Consider the following 19,479-nt stretch of genomic DNA (forward strand, 5'->3'; position numbering starts at 1 on the left):
TGACATGTTTCAAGAGCGTCTGCTAAATGACTTAAATGTAAATGTTTGACAACGACTGAGGGGCGGTAACAGCCATCTAAATGGACCTTCACAATCTGGCCATACCCGCTCCAGTGTCTGGATTTTGTCACCAACACACAGTGCCTTTGCACCACACTCCTGTAGAATAATGTCCTGATATTCTTGTTTCATTCTTTAAGACTTTCAACAGACTGAAAAATAACATGTTAGGTTATGTAAAAAAACGAGCTTTTCACAAAAGACTGATACCTTTAGATAGAAAAGTGTTGAATGGTGGAATAACAAAGTAAGCATGCATGCACACAGTTTAATTGAATAGGAAATGCAAGTCTATGCGTTTCACACGCATGGAGGAAATTGAACTTTGACAAACTATTTAATTAAGCGCAATCTTTCAATTGCACACACCGCCATCTCACGAGGGACACAGTCAAAACATGAGTTAACAACGCCAATGTGCGTAAAACTGAACATGTGATGCACGTCGAGTTGTATGTACTGTGTTATGGTTATGTTTCGATCATGAATATTCTTCAATGTGGACTGGAGATTTACATCAATCAATGGCGCAATACTGCCACCAACTGGATTGGAGGGTAAAAGCTCTCGTCATCGTTGGAGCTACCCGGAAGCTAAATCTTGGAAATCACTTGTTGTTGTTGTTATCGAGCAGAAAGTAGCTCGTCTACTTGCTAGCTGTATATCATCATGTTTTACGGATATCGTCACGGTGGTTGTTTGTATTCCATTCATTTTATGATCTTATTTTAAAAACCCATATTTTGGAACTGTAACTCATTGCTTTGATTTAGCTGTCTAACGTTCTGTCAAGTTCGGCTTGCTAGCTAGTTAACGTTAGTTACGAATGACAGGGACAGTCATATTTTCCAGGCTGTATGAAAAAACGTTAGAACAAAATGGATTGCACGGCACTGGAGCACGATGCAGTTAAATTTGCTAAAACTGCTGTCATCTGCGACCAGAATGGAAAATACAACGAGGCTGTCTTCTATTATAAGGTAACGTTAAGGACTCTGAAATGGAGGTTATGGAATAATTTGCCGCACTCCACATTGGCTTTTACTTTCACCTGCATCTTATCGTCACCATTGTGGAATAGACGACTTGATCACTGATGCACTTTTAGCCTTTAGAAGTGGCATCCCAGTGTAACAAACGGTATGTATTCAGTCTTTAAGGTGTGTCCAGAAGCTCAAATAATATAGGGTAAGTTACTATTGTAGTGGTACTTGACCCATGGTTAAGACACGCTTGTATTTTGCTACATGGAAATTAATTTGTCATTTTGAGAGCAATAATGTCGGTGTTGTATGTGATATTAGGAGGCGGCACAAGCCCTGATCTACGCCGGCATGGCAGGGACTAAACTGGAGGGCATCCAGGATAAAGTCAATGAGTACCTGGACCGGGTTCAGGCCCTGCACAATGCTGGTGAGTCCACTCCCTACAGTGTAGGGAAAGTGGTGATCCTCCATAACCACTTCTGATCCAACTTTGTTCACTCTCATACTCCATCCAGAATGCTTGGGCCCGTATTCACAAAGCATATTATCAGTGAGTTGCCTACAGTGCATTCGGGAAGTATTCAGACCCCTTGATTTTTTCCACATTTTGTTACATTACAGCCTTATTCTAAAATGAATTAAATACATTTTTTCCTCATCAATCTACACACAATACCCCGTAATGACAAAGCAAAAACAGGTTTTTAGAAATGTTTGCAAATGTATAAAAAACAAAAACAGAAATAGCTTATTTACATAAGTATTCAGACCCTTTGCAAAGAGACTTGAAATTGAGCTTAGGTGCATCCTGTTTCCCTTGATCAACCTTGAGATGTTTCTACGACTTGGGAGTGTGGTAAATTTAATTAATTGGACATGATTTGGAAAGGCACACACCTGTCTATATAAGGTCCAACAGTTGACAGTGCATGTCAGAGCAAAAACTGAGACAGGATTGTGTCTAGGGCACAGATCTGGGGACACATTTCTGCAGCATTGAAGGTCCCGAAGAACACAGTGGCCTCCATCATTCTTAAATTGAAGACGTTTGGAACCACCAAACTATAGAGAGTTCCTAGAGCTGGCCACCCAGCCAAACTGAGCAATCAGAGGAGAAGGGCCTTGGTTCGGAAGGTGACCAAGAAGCTCCAGAGTTCTTTCTGTGGAGATGGGAGAACCATCCAGAAGGACAACCATCTCTGCAGTGTTCCACCAATCAGGCCTTTATGGTATAGTGGCCAGGCAGAAGACCCTTCTCAGTAAAAGGCACAAAACAGCCCGCTTGGAGTTTGCCAAAAGGCACCTAAAGTACTCTCAGACCATGATAAACAAGATTCTCTGGCCTGATGAAACCAAGATTCAACTCTTTGACCTGAATGCCAAGTGTCACTTCTGGAGGAAACTAGGCATCACTCATCACCTGGTCAATAACATCCCTACTGTGAAGTGTGGTGGCAGCATCATGCTGTGGAGATGTTTTTCAGCAGCAGGGACTGGGAGACTAGTCAGGCTTGAGGGAAAGATGAAAACCTGCTCCAGAGAGCTCAGGACCTCAGACTGGGGCGAAGGTTCACCTTCAAATAGGACAATGACCCTAAGCACACAGCTAAGACAATGCAGGAGTGGCTTCGGGACAAGTCTCTGAATGTCCTTGAGTGGCCCAGCCAGAGCCATCTCTGGAGAGACCTGAAAATAGCTGTGCAGCGATGCTCCCCATCCAACCTGACAGAGCTTGAGAGGATCTGCAGAGAAGAACAGGAGAAACTCCCAAAATACAGGTGACCCAAGAAGACTTGAGGCTGTAATCGCTGCCAAATGTGCTTCAACGAAGTACTGAGTAAAGGGTCTGAATACTTACGTAAATGTCATATCAGTTCATTTGTATTTTTATACATTTGCAAAAATGTCAACCTATTTGTGCTTTGTCATTATGGGGTATTGTGGGTAGATTGATGAGGAAAAAACTATTGAATACATTTTAGAATAAGGCTGTAATGTAACAACATGTGGAAAAGTCAAGGGGTCTGAATACTTTCTGAATGCACTGTATCTAGTCCTTAGCCTATCTAATGTTGGGTCACAGTAAACTTAGTGAGTTTCCTTCTGAGTCATTCTCTCCATGACCTACGGAACAGCTTACACTTCACTTTGCGTGTGAGATGTGAGGGCCTTTGCTTGTGTTTATGAAACTGTCCCACAGATTGAATTTATTTTTATAGGGACAGTGCACATTAATGAACGTTTCAGTAAAAGCGCCGGTTTTAGCCAGCCGGCAAATTTTCAACCACAGTCCCTGTGCAGGCTATTAAAAACAATTACAATAACAATACGGACGAACAGTGAGTAGTGAGCACATGCAGAGCAACATAGGACAAGCAACACATAGCAGACAGAGCAATAGCACAAAAAGCAAAATACATAAAAGCAACAAAGGGTGTGTGGGTATGTCCCGTTAAGTTGGAGAGGGGGTGTGACTCAGGTTCATACTATACGGTTTCCCGGGCATAGCCTCTTTTAATATCCCTGTCGCTCAACAGGGTCATGTTACTGTATTCAAGTTGATATGAGGCACTAGCCTTATTTGGGTAGAGGAAACCTCTTTCATTGTTTCCAGTGTTTCTCAATGCTGTAGTTGGCAGTAGCTATCCTAACATGTCCACATCACCTCAAATATATAACACCTCGTTTTTCCCTCATCCAGTTGTTATTTTCATAGTCAGCCTCTCATTGAGGATATCCTAGCGGTTGTAGCGTTGGGCCAGTAACCTAAAGGTTGCTGGTTTGAATACCTGAGCTGGCAAGGTGAAAAATCGGTCGGTGCCCTTGAGCAATGCACTTAACCCTAATTTGCTCCAGGGGCGCCGTACTAGTATGGCTGTAAAACAACATTTGTCTGCACCTATCCAGTGTATGTGAAAATATCTATATTTTTAATGTTCCGTTATGTCCTACTTGCCTTTGACCCCATGCAGTTCAAGCTCAAAGTAGCGATCCTCTAAAGAGCAAGCAGCAGGTGGATCTGGAGCGGGCCCACTTCCTGGTCACCCAGGCCTTTGAGGAGGATGAGAAGGGCAATGGGGACGAGGCCATCGAGCTCTACACACAGGCCGTGGAACTCTGCATCCAGACGGTAGGGGCTGCTTAGGAAAGACCCAGGCTTCTTTTAGGCCCACTGTGAGACTACAGAGGCAACTTTCACCACCAATGCTCTTGTGTTGAGCAAAACAACAAAATGAGCTATACTCTCTGCTATTCAGACCACTGTATCAGACATTTATACAGGATGGTAATTCCAGGGTCATCACCAGGTCCAATGGAGGTGTAGTCAGGAACAAGTATAAGAACAGTTTATTTGGATTAGGCCATGAACAGACTGATACCCCACTAGCTTTCATTGTATGTATTGACGTCCCTCTTGACCTAGTCTCTAGGGTACATAATGTGTGTCAAGTGTAACCCCCCCCCCTCACTCCTTTTCTCCCACTTTCTATATATTTTCTCACAGTCTCATGATACAACAGACCAGGGGCTGCAGGGCAAACTGAAGCAGCTGGCTCGTCAGGCCCTCGATAGGTAAGGAGCTCACTCTCCCCTCCTCTCTATAGTGTAATATTTCTACATTTCTAGTGTTGTATACAGTGCATTCGGAAAGTATTCAGACCCTTGACTTTTTCCACATTTTGTTACTTTACAGCCTTATTTTTAAATGGATGAAATACATACATATTTTCATCAATCTACACACAATACCCCATAATGACAAAGTGAAACAGGTTTAGACATTTTTGCAAATGTATTACAAATAAAAAAACAGAACTTATTTACATAAGTATTCAGACCCTTTGCTGTGAGACTCGAAATTGAGCTCAGGTGCATCCTGTTGCCATGGATCATCCTTGAGATGTTTCTACAACTTGGAGTCCACCTGTGGTACATTCAATTGATTTGACATGATTTGGAAAGGCACACAGCTGTCTATATAAAGTCCCACAGTTGACAGTGCATGTCAGAGAAAAAACCAAGCCATAAGGTTGAAGTAATTGTCCGTAGAGCTCCGAGACAGGATTGTGTCAAAACTTTCAATGTCGTCAGAATTGAAAGCCCCCAAGAACACAGTTCCCTCCATCATTCTTAAATGGAAGACGTTTGGAACCACCAAGACTCTTCCTAGAGCTGGCCACCTAGCCAAAATGAGCAATCGGGGGAGGAGGGCCTTGGTCAGGGAGGTGACCGAGAACCCGATGGTCACACTGACAGAGTTCCTCTGTGGAGATGGGAGAACCTTCCAGAAGGACATCCATCTCTGTAGCTCTCCACCAATCAGGCCTTTATGGTAGACTGGCCAGATGGAGAAGCCACTCCTCAGTAAAAGGCACATAATGGACTGCTTGGAGGTTGCCAAAAGGCACCTTCAGTAAAGCATGGTGGTGGCAGCATCATAGTGTGGGGATGTTTTTCAGTGGCAGGGACTGGGAGACTAGTCAGGATTGAGGGAAAGATGAACAGATCAAAGTACAGATAGATTCTTGATGAAAACCTGCTCCAGAGAGCTCAGGCCTCAGACTGGGCCAAAGATTCACCTTCAAACAGGACAATGACCCTAAGCACACAGCCAGGACAGGTCTCTGAATGCCCTTGAGTGGCCCAGTCAGAGCCATCTCTGGAGAGACCTGAAAATAGCTGTGCAGCGATGCTCCCCATCCAACCTCACAGAGCTTGAGAAGATCTGCAGAGAATGGGTTGAAACTCTCCAAATACAGATGTGCCATGCTTGTAGCATCATACCCAAGAAGACTCAAGGCTGTGATTGCTGCCACAGGTGCTTTAACAAAGTACTCAGTAGAGGGTCTGAATACTTATGTTAATGTGATATTTACGTTGTCTAAAAAACTGTTTTTGCTTTGTCTTTATGGGGTTTTGTGAGTAGATTGATACGTATTTGATACGTACGCCTCTAGGAAGAGGGAACGCAACACCCTGCTACAACAACACCCCGTGGTGTGAAAGATGGATTGGATTGTAGGTGCGAGTAAGGATGAAGGAAAAGGGAAACCGCACACTGCCCTTGGTAGTATCACTGATTCTTAATAAGCTTACGTATCGACCTTCGTCAGAGCTGAAACACAAATATACAAACAAAACCACAACACAGAAACTGGGGAATGTAACAGTATTTTTCAAATCCATTTTAGAATAAGGCTGTAACTTAACAAAATGTGGAAAAGGTCAAGGGGTCTGAATACTTTACGAATGCGCTGTAAATTATCAAGGAACACTAACCCGACTGACCAACCAACCAAGCACTTTGTTTCTCTCCAGGGCGGAGGGGCTGAAGGAGTCCCAGTCCGCCAGTCCCTTAGCCCAGTCCCCACAGGACAGGCCAGGGCCCCCAGGGGCCAAACATAGTGGGGGGCCTTGCCCCGTCAGACAGTTCTTCCCCCTTGGACCTGACTTCTCACTCCAGAACCGTCCCCAGCCAGTCAGGCCCGTCCAGTCCAGCGAGCCTCAGGGTCAGCGCTACACCTCAGAAGAGATCGAGGTGCTCAGGTGAGCAGGCTGGGATCTATCTGGACTCTGGAGAATCAAAGAACATGGTCAACACATTGAGTTTAGGCTCCCAAGAAGCAATGATCTGTGGTTCGGTAATCATCCCCATTTCCCTAGGAGCATAATGCCAGTGTGTGACCGGTTTTTCTAAAGGTCAGCTAGTGACACACCTTTGTTTGGTGAAGGTTCAGGTTTGACTCTCATCTACATTTCCACTTGCTGGGTAAGTTACACATGTTACATTTCTCCTGATTCTCCTCCTTTTCAAATAGGAGCACATCCAAGATCAACGGCATACCCTTCGTCCCCTTCATGAGTGTGGACCTGAAGGAGAGATTTGCCTTTCCTGTTCCATTCTCGTAAGTCAGGATATTCTTGGCTGAGAAAAAAGGTTCCTTAGTAAGTGGGTGTACAGATTGTAGAATACACACATAATACATTTCTACTGACAACCAATTTCCATCTGAAAGCCGATACTAGATGGAGTGCCGCTTGATTGCATCAATTGTTCATTTGTGATTTAACATCAGACTTTTTTTATTCTCTGTGGATGTTTCCCAGGGACAAACTAGGCAAGCTGGCCCTGTCTCCCAAGCAGAGAACCATCTTCTCCCGCTGGGTTCGCCCTGACGAGATCTGCAATAACCCCACCATGATCTTATCTGTATCCAGCTTCAGCATCAAACAGGTCCGGCCACACACACAGCCGCCAATATTCACTATCAATAATCAAGACCAAAACATACCCTGTAAAATACATCATTATTTCAGGTGTAGACCACTAAGAGTGCAGTAGCTATATGAGTTGTATTGGAATTGACTCAACATCAGATGGCGCCACTTGTACGTATGTTTTGTCTGACAAAACCTACCTACTTTATAGACAATCTGCTCTATACTGAATACCTGTCAATGTGACGGATAAAAGTGGCAGATTCACCTCCCATCCTGGTGGTCCGATGTCAGTCTCATACTCTTATTGTTGATCACCTACCCTCTCCCGTTAGACGGTGGTGTCTGACTGCTCGTTCGTGGCGTCGTTAGCCATCAGCGCTGCCTATGAGCGACGCTACAACAAGAAGCTCATCACCAGCATCATCTACCCACAGAACCGACGCGGGGAGCCAGAGTATAACCCCTGTGGGAAGTACATGGTGAAGCTTCACATCAACGGTGTGCCCAGGAAGGTAACACACTGCAAAACCTGGGAACTGGGGTCCCCTGGTGCTCAATGTCATTGTGAGATAAGCTAGCAAACCTCACTCTCTAAATGACTAGACTGTCACTGTAAAGCTGCCATGTCGCTGACAGCGTCTACCAATGGGTTGTATTGTTGTAAGTGTTCCCCTTCCTGTTCCCTGCAGGTCATTATAGACGACTTCCTGCCCTGTGGTCAGAATGGAGAGCTGCTGTGTTCCTACTCCAGCAACAGGAACGAGCTGTGGGTCTCCCTCATAGAGAAGGCCTACATGAAGGTCATGGGAGGCTACGACTTCCCCGGCTCCAACTCGGTGAGGGAGTTCCCCCTGTGAGGGAGTTCCCTCTGTGAAAGTACTACCCCTTTTTTCACTGGGCTCTGTCCAATAACCAAACGTGCATCTCAATTATCTGCTTTGGCTACATCTCCTTGTCTCCTACTGAACTGATATGAGAGAAGCGAATGTTTCACTTTGGAGAATGTTTCAGAGCGAACAAGAGTTCCCTCACGGCGTGGGCTAAATTCCACATTTCATCAATTGTGCGATATTGGACAGTTGGCTCTGTTGTCCACCTTGTTATTTATGTTCTCTAAAGTGTGATCTCTGTCCGTTCTGTCTCATTGTATTGTAGAACATCGATCTGCACGCACTCACTGGCTGGATCCCAGAGCGTATCGCCATGCATTCAGACAATCAGTCATTCATCAAGGACGACACCTTCCGCATGCTCTACCAGAGGTGAGACACGCAGACACAAACACACACTCATTAATTCACCCATGCACACACTTAAGGGCCTACATAGTCCATCTGCTCTGTAGATTTCACACACATACATTACACACCAAGAGACATGACTCACAGATTCTTACACATTTGAAATACTTTATTTGAATCCACAAATCATATTACATTTGTTTAAAGATACACACACCGAGTAATGCCACTAATCCATCTTCCAGTCAGGTAGTCATTTTTCATGATTACCTTTGCTGCCAGATGGTAATAGACATGGTTATCAATACCACAGAGTTTTGTCTCCTAGCCAAGATAGCTGACCTACTACTCTTACATCCCCCTCTCCTCCCATGACAGGTTTCACCGGGGCGACGTCTTAATCACCACAGCAACGGGGGTGATGACAGAGGAGGAGGGCGAGAGGTGGGGCCTTGTGCCAACGCATGCCTACGCTGTCCTGGATATCCGGGAGCACAAAGTAAGTGTCAGTGTTAACTTGGCATAACCACTCATGGTTGTTACAGTAGCTTGTTAGCATGACAATACAGAACATTAATAGACAAGAACAGCTCAAGGGTAGAACTACATAAAACATTTTTTTAAAGGCACATGTAGCCTACATATCAATGCATACACACATCTAGGTCAAATAGGGGAGAGGCGTTGTGAGGTGTGGCTTAAGCTGTTTTTTGAAACCAGGTTTGCTGTTTATTTGAGAAATATGAGATGGAATGGAGTTCCATGCAATAATCACTCTATATAATATTGTGCGCTTTCTTGAATTTGTTCTGGATTTGGGGATTGTGAAAAGACCCCTGGTAGCATGTCTGATGGGGTAAGTGTGTGTGTCGGCGCTTTGTGTAAGTTCAACTCTCAGCCAAGAGAGACTGGCATGCATAGTATTCATATCATCCCTCTGATTACAATGAAGAGCAAGACGTGTCGCTCTGTTCTGGGCCAGCTGCAGCTTAACTAGGTCTTTCTTTGCAGCACTGGACCACACGACTGGACAATAATCGAGATAAGACAAAACTAGAGCCTGCAGAACTTTGTAACTTTAGTGACACTAATAGTGTTCTGCCTGCATGCTAAGCTTCTGTGCCATTTGATCTGGCTCTCAGGGGAAGCGGTTCCTGCAGCTGAAGAACCCGTGGAGCCACCTGAGGTGGAAAGGCCGCTTCAGTGAACGGGACGAGAAAAACTGGACCCCAGAACTTCTCAAATACCTTAACTTTGACCCCAAGACCGCACAGAAGTTTGATAACGGTGTGTTCTGGATCACGTTTGAGGACCTGTGCCAGTACTATGATGTCATCTACCTGAGCTGGAGCCCTGCCCTGTTCAGAGAGTCTTCCTGTATCCACAGGTCAGTCAACAACAGCCATCTTATATCTCCCAGAAGGGTCTACTATACCTATAAATACCTACTATACAGTGCATTCGGAAAGTATTCAGACCCCTTGACTTTTTCCACATAGACTAAAAACAGGTTTTTAGAAATTTTAGCAAATGTATTACAAATAAAAACTGGAATTATGACATTTACATAAGTATTCAGACCCTTTACTCAGTACTTTGTTGAAGCACCTTTGGCAGCGATTACAGCCTTGAATCTTCTTGGGTATGACGCTACAAGCTTGGCACACCTGTATTTGGGGAGTTTCTCCCATTCTTCTCTGCAGATCCTCTCAAGCTCTGTCAGGTTGGATGGGGAGCGTTGCTGCACAGTTATTTTCAGGTCTATCCAAAGATGTTCGATCAGGTTCTGGCTCTGGCTGGGCCACTCAAGGACGTTCAGAGACCGGTCCCGAAGCCACCATGCTTCACCGTAAGGACAGTGCCAGGTGTCCTCTAGGCGTGATGCTTGGCATTCAGGCCAAAGAGTTCAATTTTGGTTTCATCAGACCAGAGAAGTTTTGTTTCTCGTGGTCTGAATCCTTTAGGTGCCTTTTGGCAAACTCCAAGCGAACTGTCATGTGCCTTTTACTGAGAAGGCTTCCGTCTGGCCACTCTACCATAAAGGCCTGATTGGTGGAATGCTGCAGAGATGGTTGTCCTTCTGGATGGTTTTCCCATCTCCACAGAAAGAACTCTGGAGCTTCTCGGTCACCTCCCTGACCAAGGCCCTTCTCCCCCGAATGCTCAGTTGGCCAGGCGTCCAGCTCTAGGAAGAGACTTGGTGGTTCCAAACTTCTTCCATTTAAGAATGATGGAGGCCACTGTGTTCAATGCTGCAGACATGTTTTGGTGCCCTTCCCCAGATCTGTGCCTCAACAAAATCCTGTCTCAGAGCTCTACAGACAATTCCTTTGACCTCATTGCTTGGTTTTTGCTCTGACATACCCTGTCAACTGTGGGACCTTATATACAGGTGTGTGCCTTTTCATTTTCAATCAATTACATTTACCACAGGTGGACTCCAAGTTGTAAAAACATCTTAAGGATGATCAATGGAAATGGGATGCACCTGAGCTCAATTTCGAGTCTCATAGCAAATGTTCTAAATACTTATGTGAATAAGGTATTTCAATTTATTTGCAAAACATTCTACAAACCTGTTTTCGCTTTGTCAGTATGTGGTATTGTGTATAGATTGATGAGGATTTATTTTTATTTAATCAATTTTAGAGGAAGTCAAGCGGCCTGAATATTTTACGAATGCACTGTATGTGTATAAAAAATACACATGTATGATATGTGAGATATATTTCTGGTTGTGTGTGTCCCTGCAGTAGCTGGGATGGGAAGCAGGGCCCGGTGAAGGATGCCTACAGCCTGGCCAACAACCCTCAGTACCGGCTGGAGGTGACCTGTCCTGCAGGGGGCACCGCTGTCTGGGTGCTGCTGACCAGACACATCACTGACAAGGTGCACACACTGTCTGTCTGGCTGTTCACCACCACACAGTATCAGACACGGTCTCATTTCCTCCCATAGAAACAATAATCACTCTGTTGTTGTCCTTTTGATGTTCAGGATGACTTTGCACAAAACAAGGAGTTTATCACCTTGGTGGTTTACAAGACAGAGGGAAAGAAAGTTTACTACCCTGGTGAGTTTCTCGTGTGTGTGTGTGTGTGTGTGTGTGTGTGTGTGTGTGTGTGTGTGTGTGTGTGTGTGTGTGTGTGTGTGTGTGTGTGTGTGTGTGTGTGTGTTTCCTCTGACTGTCTCGCATGTTCCTCCTCAGCGGACCCTCCCCCCTACATAGATGGGATCAGGATCAACAGCCCCCACTACCTGACCAAGATGAGACTAACCAGTGCTGGAACACACACATTCACACTGGTGGTGTCACAGTACGAGAAGCAGAACACCATCAACTACACCCTGAGGGTGAGGCACACACACACACATTATGTCAGATACATCTCCTGAGTGTCAGATCTGTCGCTGGCAGGTAAACACTGCGATCCTGTTGTACTGCGATCCTGTTGTACTGCGGTCCTGTTGTACTGCGGTCCTGTTGTACTGCGATCCTGTTGTACTGCGATCCTGTTGTACTGCGATCCTGTTGTACTGCGGTGCAGAAGTGTAGCATGCCTCAAGCACCTCACAGTAGAGCGTGAGAAAAGAGAGTGGGATGGTGGGGGTGAAGAAGAAGAGGGAGTGGGGGAAGATGAGATGAAGAGCGAGAAAAGAGGAAAGTGTCTTGTTCCACTTGGTGAGTGTGAAGTGTATGTACATATACCGTACACACAAGGAATAGAAAACTAGTTCTGAGTTGTATAAATCTACATTCTGAAACATGAAGCAGCCTCCTTTGTCCTCTCGTCTGTGAGTGTGTGTGTTCATATCCATGCAGATTGAGTCATAAATGAACCGTGTGCTAATTATTTCATAAGAAACATTTCTGTGTCAGAACCCACTTGCAGAACTGTGAAATCAGTTGAAAGAGAGCTTGTGAGTTTGTCTGCAATGAATTGCTGTGTGTGACAGAGCGATGGAGAGAGACTTTCTGTTGGTTTGTATATGAGTAAAAGGTTTTATGTTTTGTGTGTGAGTATGTGACCCAAACCTTTTTTTGCTCATTTATATTTCATAAACTCCCCTTACCAACTGATCTGAAGTCTTTGAGGAGCTGTTATCTGATGTCACACAAAAACAACATGTTTGGCCTCTGTAGAAGAGAAGAAACCCTGAAAGTAGTTGCATGTGTGTCTTTCTGAGTATGAATGAGAAAAGCCAATCACCAGAGGAATATCTCTAGCCTTGACTGACAAGCAGCAAACTGGCTGTGAAATCAATACCTGCACTCTCACTTCCTTAAAAATAATCAGGAGAATTAGTGAAGAGTTCTCGTGAGGTATGGAACGAACATGATTTCTCCCATCTGAATAAGAGCTGGCCAGTATTCTTCCTGGAGTTTCTTCCGGATGTTTCTATGTTGTGCTGATCACATCCCTGCTCATTCAGTTCCAACAGAGTAATAGACGTTTCCCTCCAACAGGTCTACTCTGGATGCAAGTTCTCCTTCTCCAAGATCCCAACGCCCTTCACTCATACCAAACGGGTAAAATGTACTTCCACTTGTCTCTTTGTTATTCAAATTCTCTATTGGCATGATAACAAAATCACCATCTCACATTGCTGAAGCCCCCTCTCTCTCCCTGTGCAGATCAATGGCCAGTGGAAAGGGCCGAGTGCGGGGGGCTGTGGGAACTACAAGGACTCCTACAAGCACAACCCCATCTACCAGTTTAACCTGGAGCGCCCAGGACCCATGCTCATAGAGCTACGAGGCTCCAGGTAAGACTCACTGCGGCCTGCAGGGGCCCTCCACACCACTGGGGGCACTACGGCTCAATCACAATGGATGGATATAAAATGAATGTCCTCTTGTAACACAGCACTTTTAATACTCAAGTGTTCATCCTGTCCGTCAAACCTTCTCTAATCCGAGGTGACTGCAGAAGGACTACTCTCCACAGCTTTACACTCTGCCCTGACCCACCTGGATAAAACCAACACATATGTGAGAATGCTGTTCGTAAACTTTAGCTCAGCATTCAATACGGTCATTCCCTCTAGGCTGGTCATCAAACTTCATGACCTAAGGATCAGCCCCTCTTTCTGTAACTGGACTTTGGACTTCCTAACCAACAGACCCCAGTCTGTCAGGTTAGACAATTTCACCTCCTCAACCCTGAACACCGGTGTGCCACAGGGCTGCGTGCTGAGCCCCCTCCTGTACTCCCTCTTCACCTGTGTTCCTGTACACGGTTCCAACACCATCAAGTTCGCAGACGACACCACGGTGGTAGGCCTGATCAGTGACAATGACGAGTCAGCATACAGGGAGGTGGTCAAGCACCTGGCTGCATGGTGCGCTGACAACAACCTGGCCCTCAATGCAAAGAAAACCAAGGAGCTCATTGTGGATTACAGGAAGTCTAAAAGCTGTAGCCACTCCCCAGTTCTCATTGATGGCACTGAGGTGGAGCGTGTGCCCAACTTCATTTACCTGGGTGTCAACATCTTCGAGGTCCTCTACTGGACCCTCAACACCTCAACCCTGGTCAAAAAGGCTCAGCAGCGCCTATACTTTTTGAGGAGGCTAAAGAAGGCCCGCCTGTTTCCCAAGATCCTGGTGAACTTTTACCTCTGCACGGTCGAGAGCATTCTGACTAACTGCGCCACAGTGTGGTTTGGCGGATGCTCCTTGGTCGACCGGAAGGCCCTGCAACGGGTGGTGAAAACCGCCCAGCACATCACTGGTGTTCGGCTCCCTGCCATCGTAGATCTCAAGCGCAAGCGGCGTCTGCATAGGGCGTGCGGCATCCTCAGGGACCCTTCACATCCATGCCACAAACTATGTGCCCTTCTACCATCAGGCAGGTGGTACAGGTCTCAACGTTGCCGCACTAGCAGGCTCAAGAACAGTTTCTTTCCAGCTACTGTAACCCTGCTGAACACTGTAACAGCCATATCCACCCGCCCACATCTTAGTACTGCCTCTCGGAGACCTTGTTGCACTACTCTCTTTGCACTCTTCACAGTACTTCTGGACTCTGACATTGCTTTGCAAAGTCTGTATAAAGGACATTATTCAGTTGTACATGCCTACCTCGGGAAACCTCATTGCTGCTCTCCCTGTATTTCAGTTGCATGCCTCCTTGCACTTTCATACATCCCACTTAATATCATACATTGTACTTAATTGTTTTACTTGTACATTTTTTGCACTCTTTTATTTGCACTTCTGGTCAGATGCTAACTGTATTTAGTTATACTGTACTTGTTCAATGACAAAGTTGAATCTAGTCTAAATGACTGCAATGCAAAATAATATGCATGGTCTGCATTGTGTCTGACAGTCTGACTCCAATGAGACTTTGTCATGGCACATCTGGAAAATTTGAGCTGTCACAGAATACGATTGCCAGGTGTAAATGTGACCAGACAGACTAACAGTCAGTTTCCAGTGTTACTCGACTCCCTTACGTCATCCTGTAGGGGGTCATCTTTTAATAGATAATCTGGTGCTCCTAATTCAAATCTGTCTCTCTGTCTGTAGGCAGTAGAGTGCAGGTTCTGGTTGCTTGTAATGTGGTTATCTTGTCTCGGTCTCTCCCTCTCTAGGCAGTACAGTGTGGGCTTTGAGATGGTGACCGTGTCCACTGTAGTAGAGCCAGGACCTGCAGGCCACCCGAAGAAGAACAGTGGAGACTACAGGTACTCACCCAGGATTCACAGGAGATAGACAAACACACTATCAGCATATAGAGGTATTCAGGGATCGTACATAGTGTTGCGTTCCAGATGAGTTCAGTATCAATCCTAATGTTAACCCTTTACACTCGTGGGAATTAGCCTATATAGATGGGGCTAAATGGAAATATTTATTACAGAAGAGATATGGAAAGCATATGCATAGCAATGGTAGCAATTTAAAGGGAACAGTTTGGAGATTCTGGTAAAATAATTAGACTAAAGTTGAGGATACAACAGTTCACCAGACACGGCTGAATCCAAACATTCTGCTGTTGATTTGATGTGTATTGTATTAATGATAATGAGATCTGAAAATAGTCCTTCAGTAACATGATAAGAATATTCATGGTTTGGGGTAGGTCCAACATAAGACAAAGATTTGACAAGAGTTTGAGTGAGAGGTCAAGCTGGTGTTTAAGTGGCCACACACCTCTCCTAAGTATGCACAGTTCCTAAGAAACTTCAATACACTTTTATGACTAAAATAGTCTTCAACTGCAAGGTGCTTTTTTTGAGCTCTCCTAGCTGTGCCGAGCAAGCGCGCTGGTAGTTGTTTTTTGGAACACAGCCCTGCATCCCCGCCAACACACAATTACTGTTACATTCTTTTGTTTAAAAGACTGTTGTTTACGCAATCCAAAAACGGTCCATTATAAATTCCAATCTGGGTCAGGTTGGCGTCATTAAATTGAAAAATATGATTTTACAGTAGGCTTTCACAAGCCAATTCAGAGAAGCAGATGGTCATTTTGGTGCACATAGAATGGAGTCATGAGTGCATTCAAATGTGTAGTCCGCAGGCCCAAAAACAAACACAGGCTCATTGTGTTCAGGACATCCCAGGTTATAACGCCATGTCATCTTGTAACTGTACATCGAACATAGTGATCATAAACGTTGACACGGTATCTGACATGAGTTTCATATGGTAATGTGAAGTGCACATTTGGGCTCACGTGTGTTTGGCTCGCTTGTATGACATCAGTGGTATTTATTATAATCCTCAGTGTTTCCTCTTTCACAATACATCAAGTCATCTTCATTTATAGGATTACCGTCACTCGAACGACAAAATGTTTTGCCCAGTTAGGGGATCGAATGGGGGCAACTTCTTGTCGCGCACGGTGCTCAACTTCCAGACAGCTCAGTCAAAACCCATACAGAGCTGTGACGCGGAGACTCTGACCTCATGTATAGTATGTTACTGTACAGCTACTGTGTTCCAAATCGGCCATTTTAAACCCGGGTATGAGTGTCATTTTCCTACTGTGAAACTCTGAGCTTGTTTAACTCCAATGTTGGGTAACATAAATGTAAACAAACACTATATAGCCTCAACATGGTTGATATTATCATTTTGATATCATCTATGGTCAGTCCTTGCAGTCGCGGCTCAACTGACTAGGTATCCCCTTTCCGTCTATGAATTTGAAAGTGGTTACATTTCTCCAGGCCCGTCCCTCAGCTTTTTACAAAAACAGAGGCATGTTGACCGCTTTAATGCATCCATCATAAAATGCTATGCACAGGTTAAAGTTCAGTGTTGGAACATATGTTGGGGACACATGATTCACCAAAGCTGAGACTCTGATGACCTGCTGCCTAAATGTGGTGGCTACAGTCACAACACCGAGGGAACATTCTATACATTCCCCACAGGTCAAAAGGTCACATCTGAGGACCTAGTGTCTGACCTCTGGGATGTTTATGTTAATTGAGTTAGCCTGGTTGAAAGGAAAGATCTTTTGGCAAAGACTGTGTGTGTCAGAAATTATTTTGAAATCATTTAAGTAAAGATATAACATTTTCCTCACATTTAGACCATGATTGTTGATTATGCAATATTATCCTGTGGATGAGGTTAAAGCAGGTTAAATTCGTATTCAATAACAGATGATCTCTATAAATCATTCATATAATCAGCTCTTGAACACATTGTATGCATTTATTAGTGGGTAATGAAATATGAAACAGAAAATGTCCAGGAATGGCGGTGGACTGCATTGTAACAACAGGTTATGAAGGAATGGAGATTAGAAAGGGTGCTATTTGAGACTATTGAGACAAAGCCATAGTGACTCTTCCGCTCTCTCTCTCTCTCTCTCTCGCACGCTCCCTCTCTCTCTCTCTCTCGCACGCTCCCTCTCTCGGTAGGTGTGGTTTCTGCTACATGGAGGCGGACCATGTCCCCGCTGGCATCTACAACGTCATCCCCACCACCTTCCTGCCCAAACAGGAAGGACCCTTCTTCCTGGACTTCAGCAGCACCACGCCCCTAAAGGTCTCCCAGCTCCAGTAAGGAGAGGGGGGAAGGATTACGGTGTGACACCAGGAATAACTTGCTCACAACATGGACACACTCACTGTTCCCTAAACTCTGGGTGGAACTTGTTACGACTGCCGGAGGATGCAAAAGAGACTGATTTATTTGATTATCAAGGGTATTTGGAAAGGGACAAGTGTTTGGTATGGAACCTAGCCCTCTATGTGCTGAGGGGTGTGTAAGAACATGTACCAAAAAATGTAAACTATCAGAGCTAATGTTGGAGGTGCTTCCATCCTCCTTTGCCATAATGACAGACACAGTAAATGATGTCACAACAACTATGGCCCTTATGATTTTCAATGTTCAATTACTTGGTGCTTGTTGACCACCAGTCTAGGTACTCGAGGCAGTGCTGGTATTTACCAAGAACGAAGGGTGATGTTCTCAACTGCAACCGCTACTGTCTTTTTCTCAGGAGACCTCACCACGACAGGGATTTCTCTGTTGCACAGGAATGTGACACAGGCATGAAGAGTAATCTTTGGTATTTCTAAGGATGCGTGACACAGGCATGCAGGACGTGTGTGTGGTTGCAAAATTCTAGGAACTTTCAATAAATTCCCTGGTTTTCCAGATTCCTAGAATCATCCAACTGGGATTTAGGGAAAACCGAGGAATTTATAAATTCCTGGGATTTTGTGTGTGTGTGTGTGTGTGTGTGTGTGAACTCGCATGGAAAACGACATTTGAAACGTATCTCCAGTCTCTTGTTTACGCTTCAGCAAGGACTTGAACACTTCACAGCAGTTTCTCCTTCTCTGTTAACATTTAGTCAAACAGGCAAGACTGCTAGTGGCTTTGTCATTTTCTGGACAATTACTCTGAAGTGTCAATGCTATACAGTCTTGTGGACAAGACCCACTCCTCAAACATACTTTATTTTTGACAAAGGAAAGCATGGACTTTCCTTTGCATTAGCAAAATGGCTGCTCTTTGTCGTTTCATTCTTCTTTACATACAATTACATTTGTTTTCTTCCCCCTCCAGTGACTGTTAAAGGGCAACTAATTGCTGCTGTTGCCACTTACGTCAAATGCAATAGTCTTGTATGATTTTGCTTAACTTGCACTAAATGTGGAATGATGTATTCAAACATGGCATTGAAGGAAATCAGAAAAAGTGTTGTCTGTGTGTGTTGAAGATCTGGCCTCTCTCCTGTCTGAGAGCATTTGAAAACGGAGCGTATTGCGTGAGCAGCAGCTGGTCACAACCTCTAATGAGACTCACAGGGCAGAGAGACCAACTACCAGGCCTGAGGGAGGAATCTGGAGAGGTAGAGGGGAGACAGGGAAGTGCAGTAAAGAGAGAACGAACAAAACAATTGTCTAGGTAAAAGGCAGGAATTTAACTCCAGAGCCAGATTTGGCAACTGACAAATACTGCTAAGAAATCTGAAAACCAGTTTAACTTTTGTTAGTGTGAACAGGATCCTATAATCTAGTTCTGTGCTGCCTTGCCACCCAAATATCTTCACTTGGTTTAGCCGTGGCTAATGTCAAACCTGCTAACATTCTGAACCCTGTAACCCTACAGTCAGCAGCACATGGCTTATACGTGGGGAATCCCAGCGCGAGTCTGCTACTTTTCTGCTGTGGTTAATCATGTTAAGGTTTGCCAATGAGGAGCCAGGGTGATGTAAACAACCTGCAAGAAAGCAATGGTCTGTTCTTTTGTTGTAATAGGCTATCTGCAGCGATCCAATAACTGTTGACAATGTCATCAAGACCAAGAAAATATCAGTATAGCTCAGTTGGAGTCAGAATGGCTACAGGCTAGTCAATTACTGTATAGGGTTCTGACAGACATGTTTTTTTTAAGAATAACTTTTAAACCTACCTGGAATTTGGGTCAATGGGTCATTTAATCAGTTGACCGAAGAATTTCAGGCTAGTGAGGGAAAAAAGACAAAAGA

General features: G+C 44.7%; 1 protein-coding gene across 2 annotated transcripts; it reads left to right on the forward strand.

The window, feature by feature from the left end:
* The first annotated feature begins 641 nt into the window (after nucleotides 1-641).
* Nucleotides 642-18,727, forward strand: LOC124004989 (calpain-7-like). 2 transcript variants are annotated; one of them, XM_046313794.1, is made up of 19 exons: nucleotides 642-1,040; nucleotides 1,365-1,473; nucleotides 4,019-4,176; nucleotides 4,552-4,619; nucleotides 6,366-6,593; nucleotides 6,866-6,952; nucleotides 7,155-7,281; nucleotides 7,703-7,780; nucleotides 7,958-8,104; nucleotides 8,424-8,530; nucleotides 8,888-9,008; nucleotides 9,652-9,896; nucleotides 11,263-11,398; nucleotides 11,507-11,582; nucleotides 11,718-11,863; nucleotides 12,978-13,040; nucleotides 13,146-13,276; nucleotides 15,110-15,202; nucleotides 17,396-18,727. In XM_046313794.1, exons 1-19 carry the CDS (start codon nucleotides 939-941, stop codon nucleotides 17,538-17,540), a joined length of 2,367 nt encoding a protein of 788 aa, XP_046169750.1. In that variant the 5' UTR covers nucleotides 642-938; the 3' UTR covers nucleotides 17,541-18,727. The 2 variants fall into 2 exon arrangements, with proteins under 2 accessions (XP_046169750.1, XP_046169749.1); XM_046313793.1 differs by having other exon boundaries at nucleotides 7,601-7,780; nucleotides 17,396-18,724.
* Nucleotides 18,728-19,479: the final 752 nt, after the last annotated feature.

The sequence above is a fragment of the Oncorhynchus gorbuscha genome, linkage group LG19, assembly GCF_021184085.1.
Source record: "Oncorhynchus gorbuscha isolate QuinsamMale2020 ecotype Even-year linkage group LG19, OgorEven_v1.0, whole genome shotgun sequence".
Taxonomy (NCBI): Eukaryota; Metazoa; Chordata; class Actinopteri; order Salmoniformes; family Salmonidae; genus Oncorhynchus; species Oncorhynchus gorbuscha.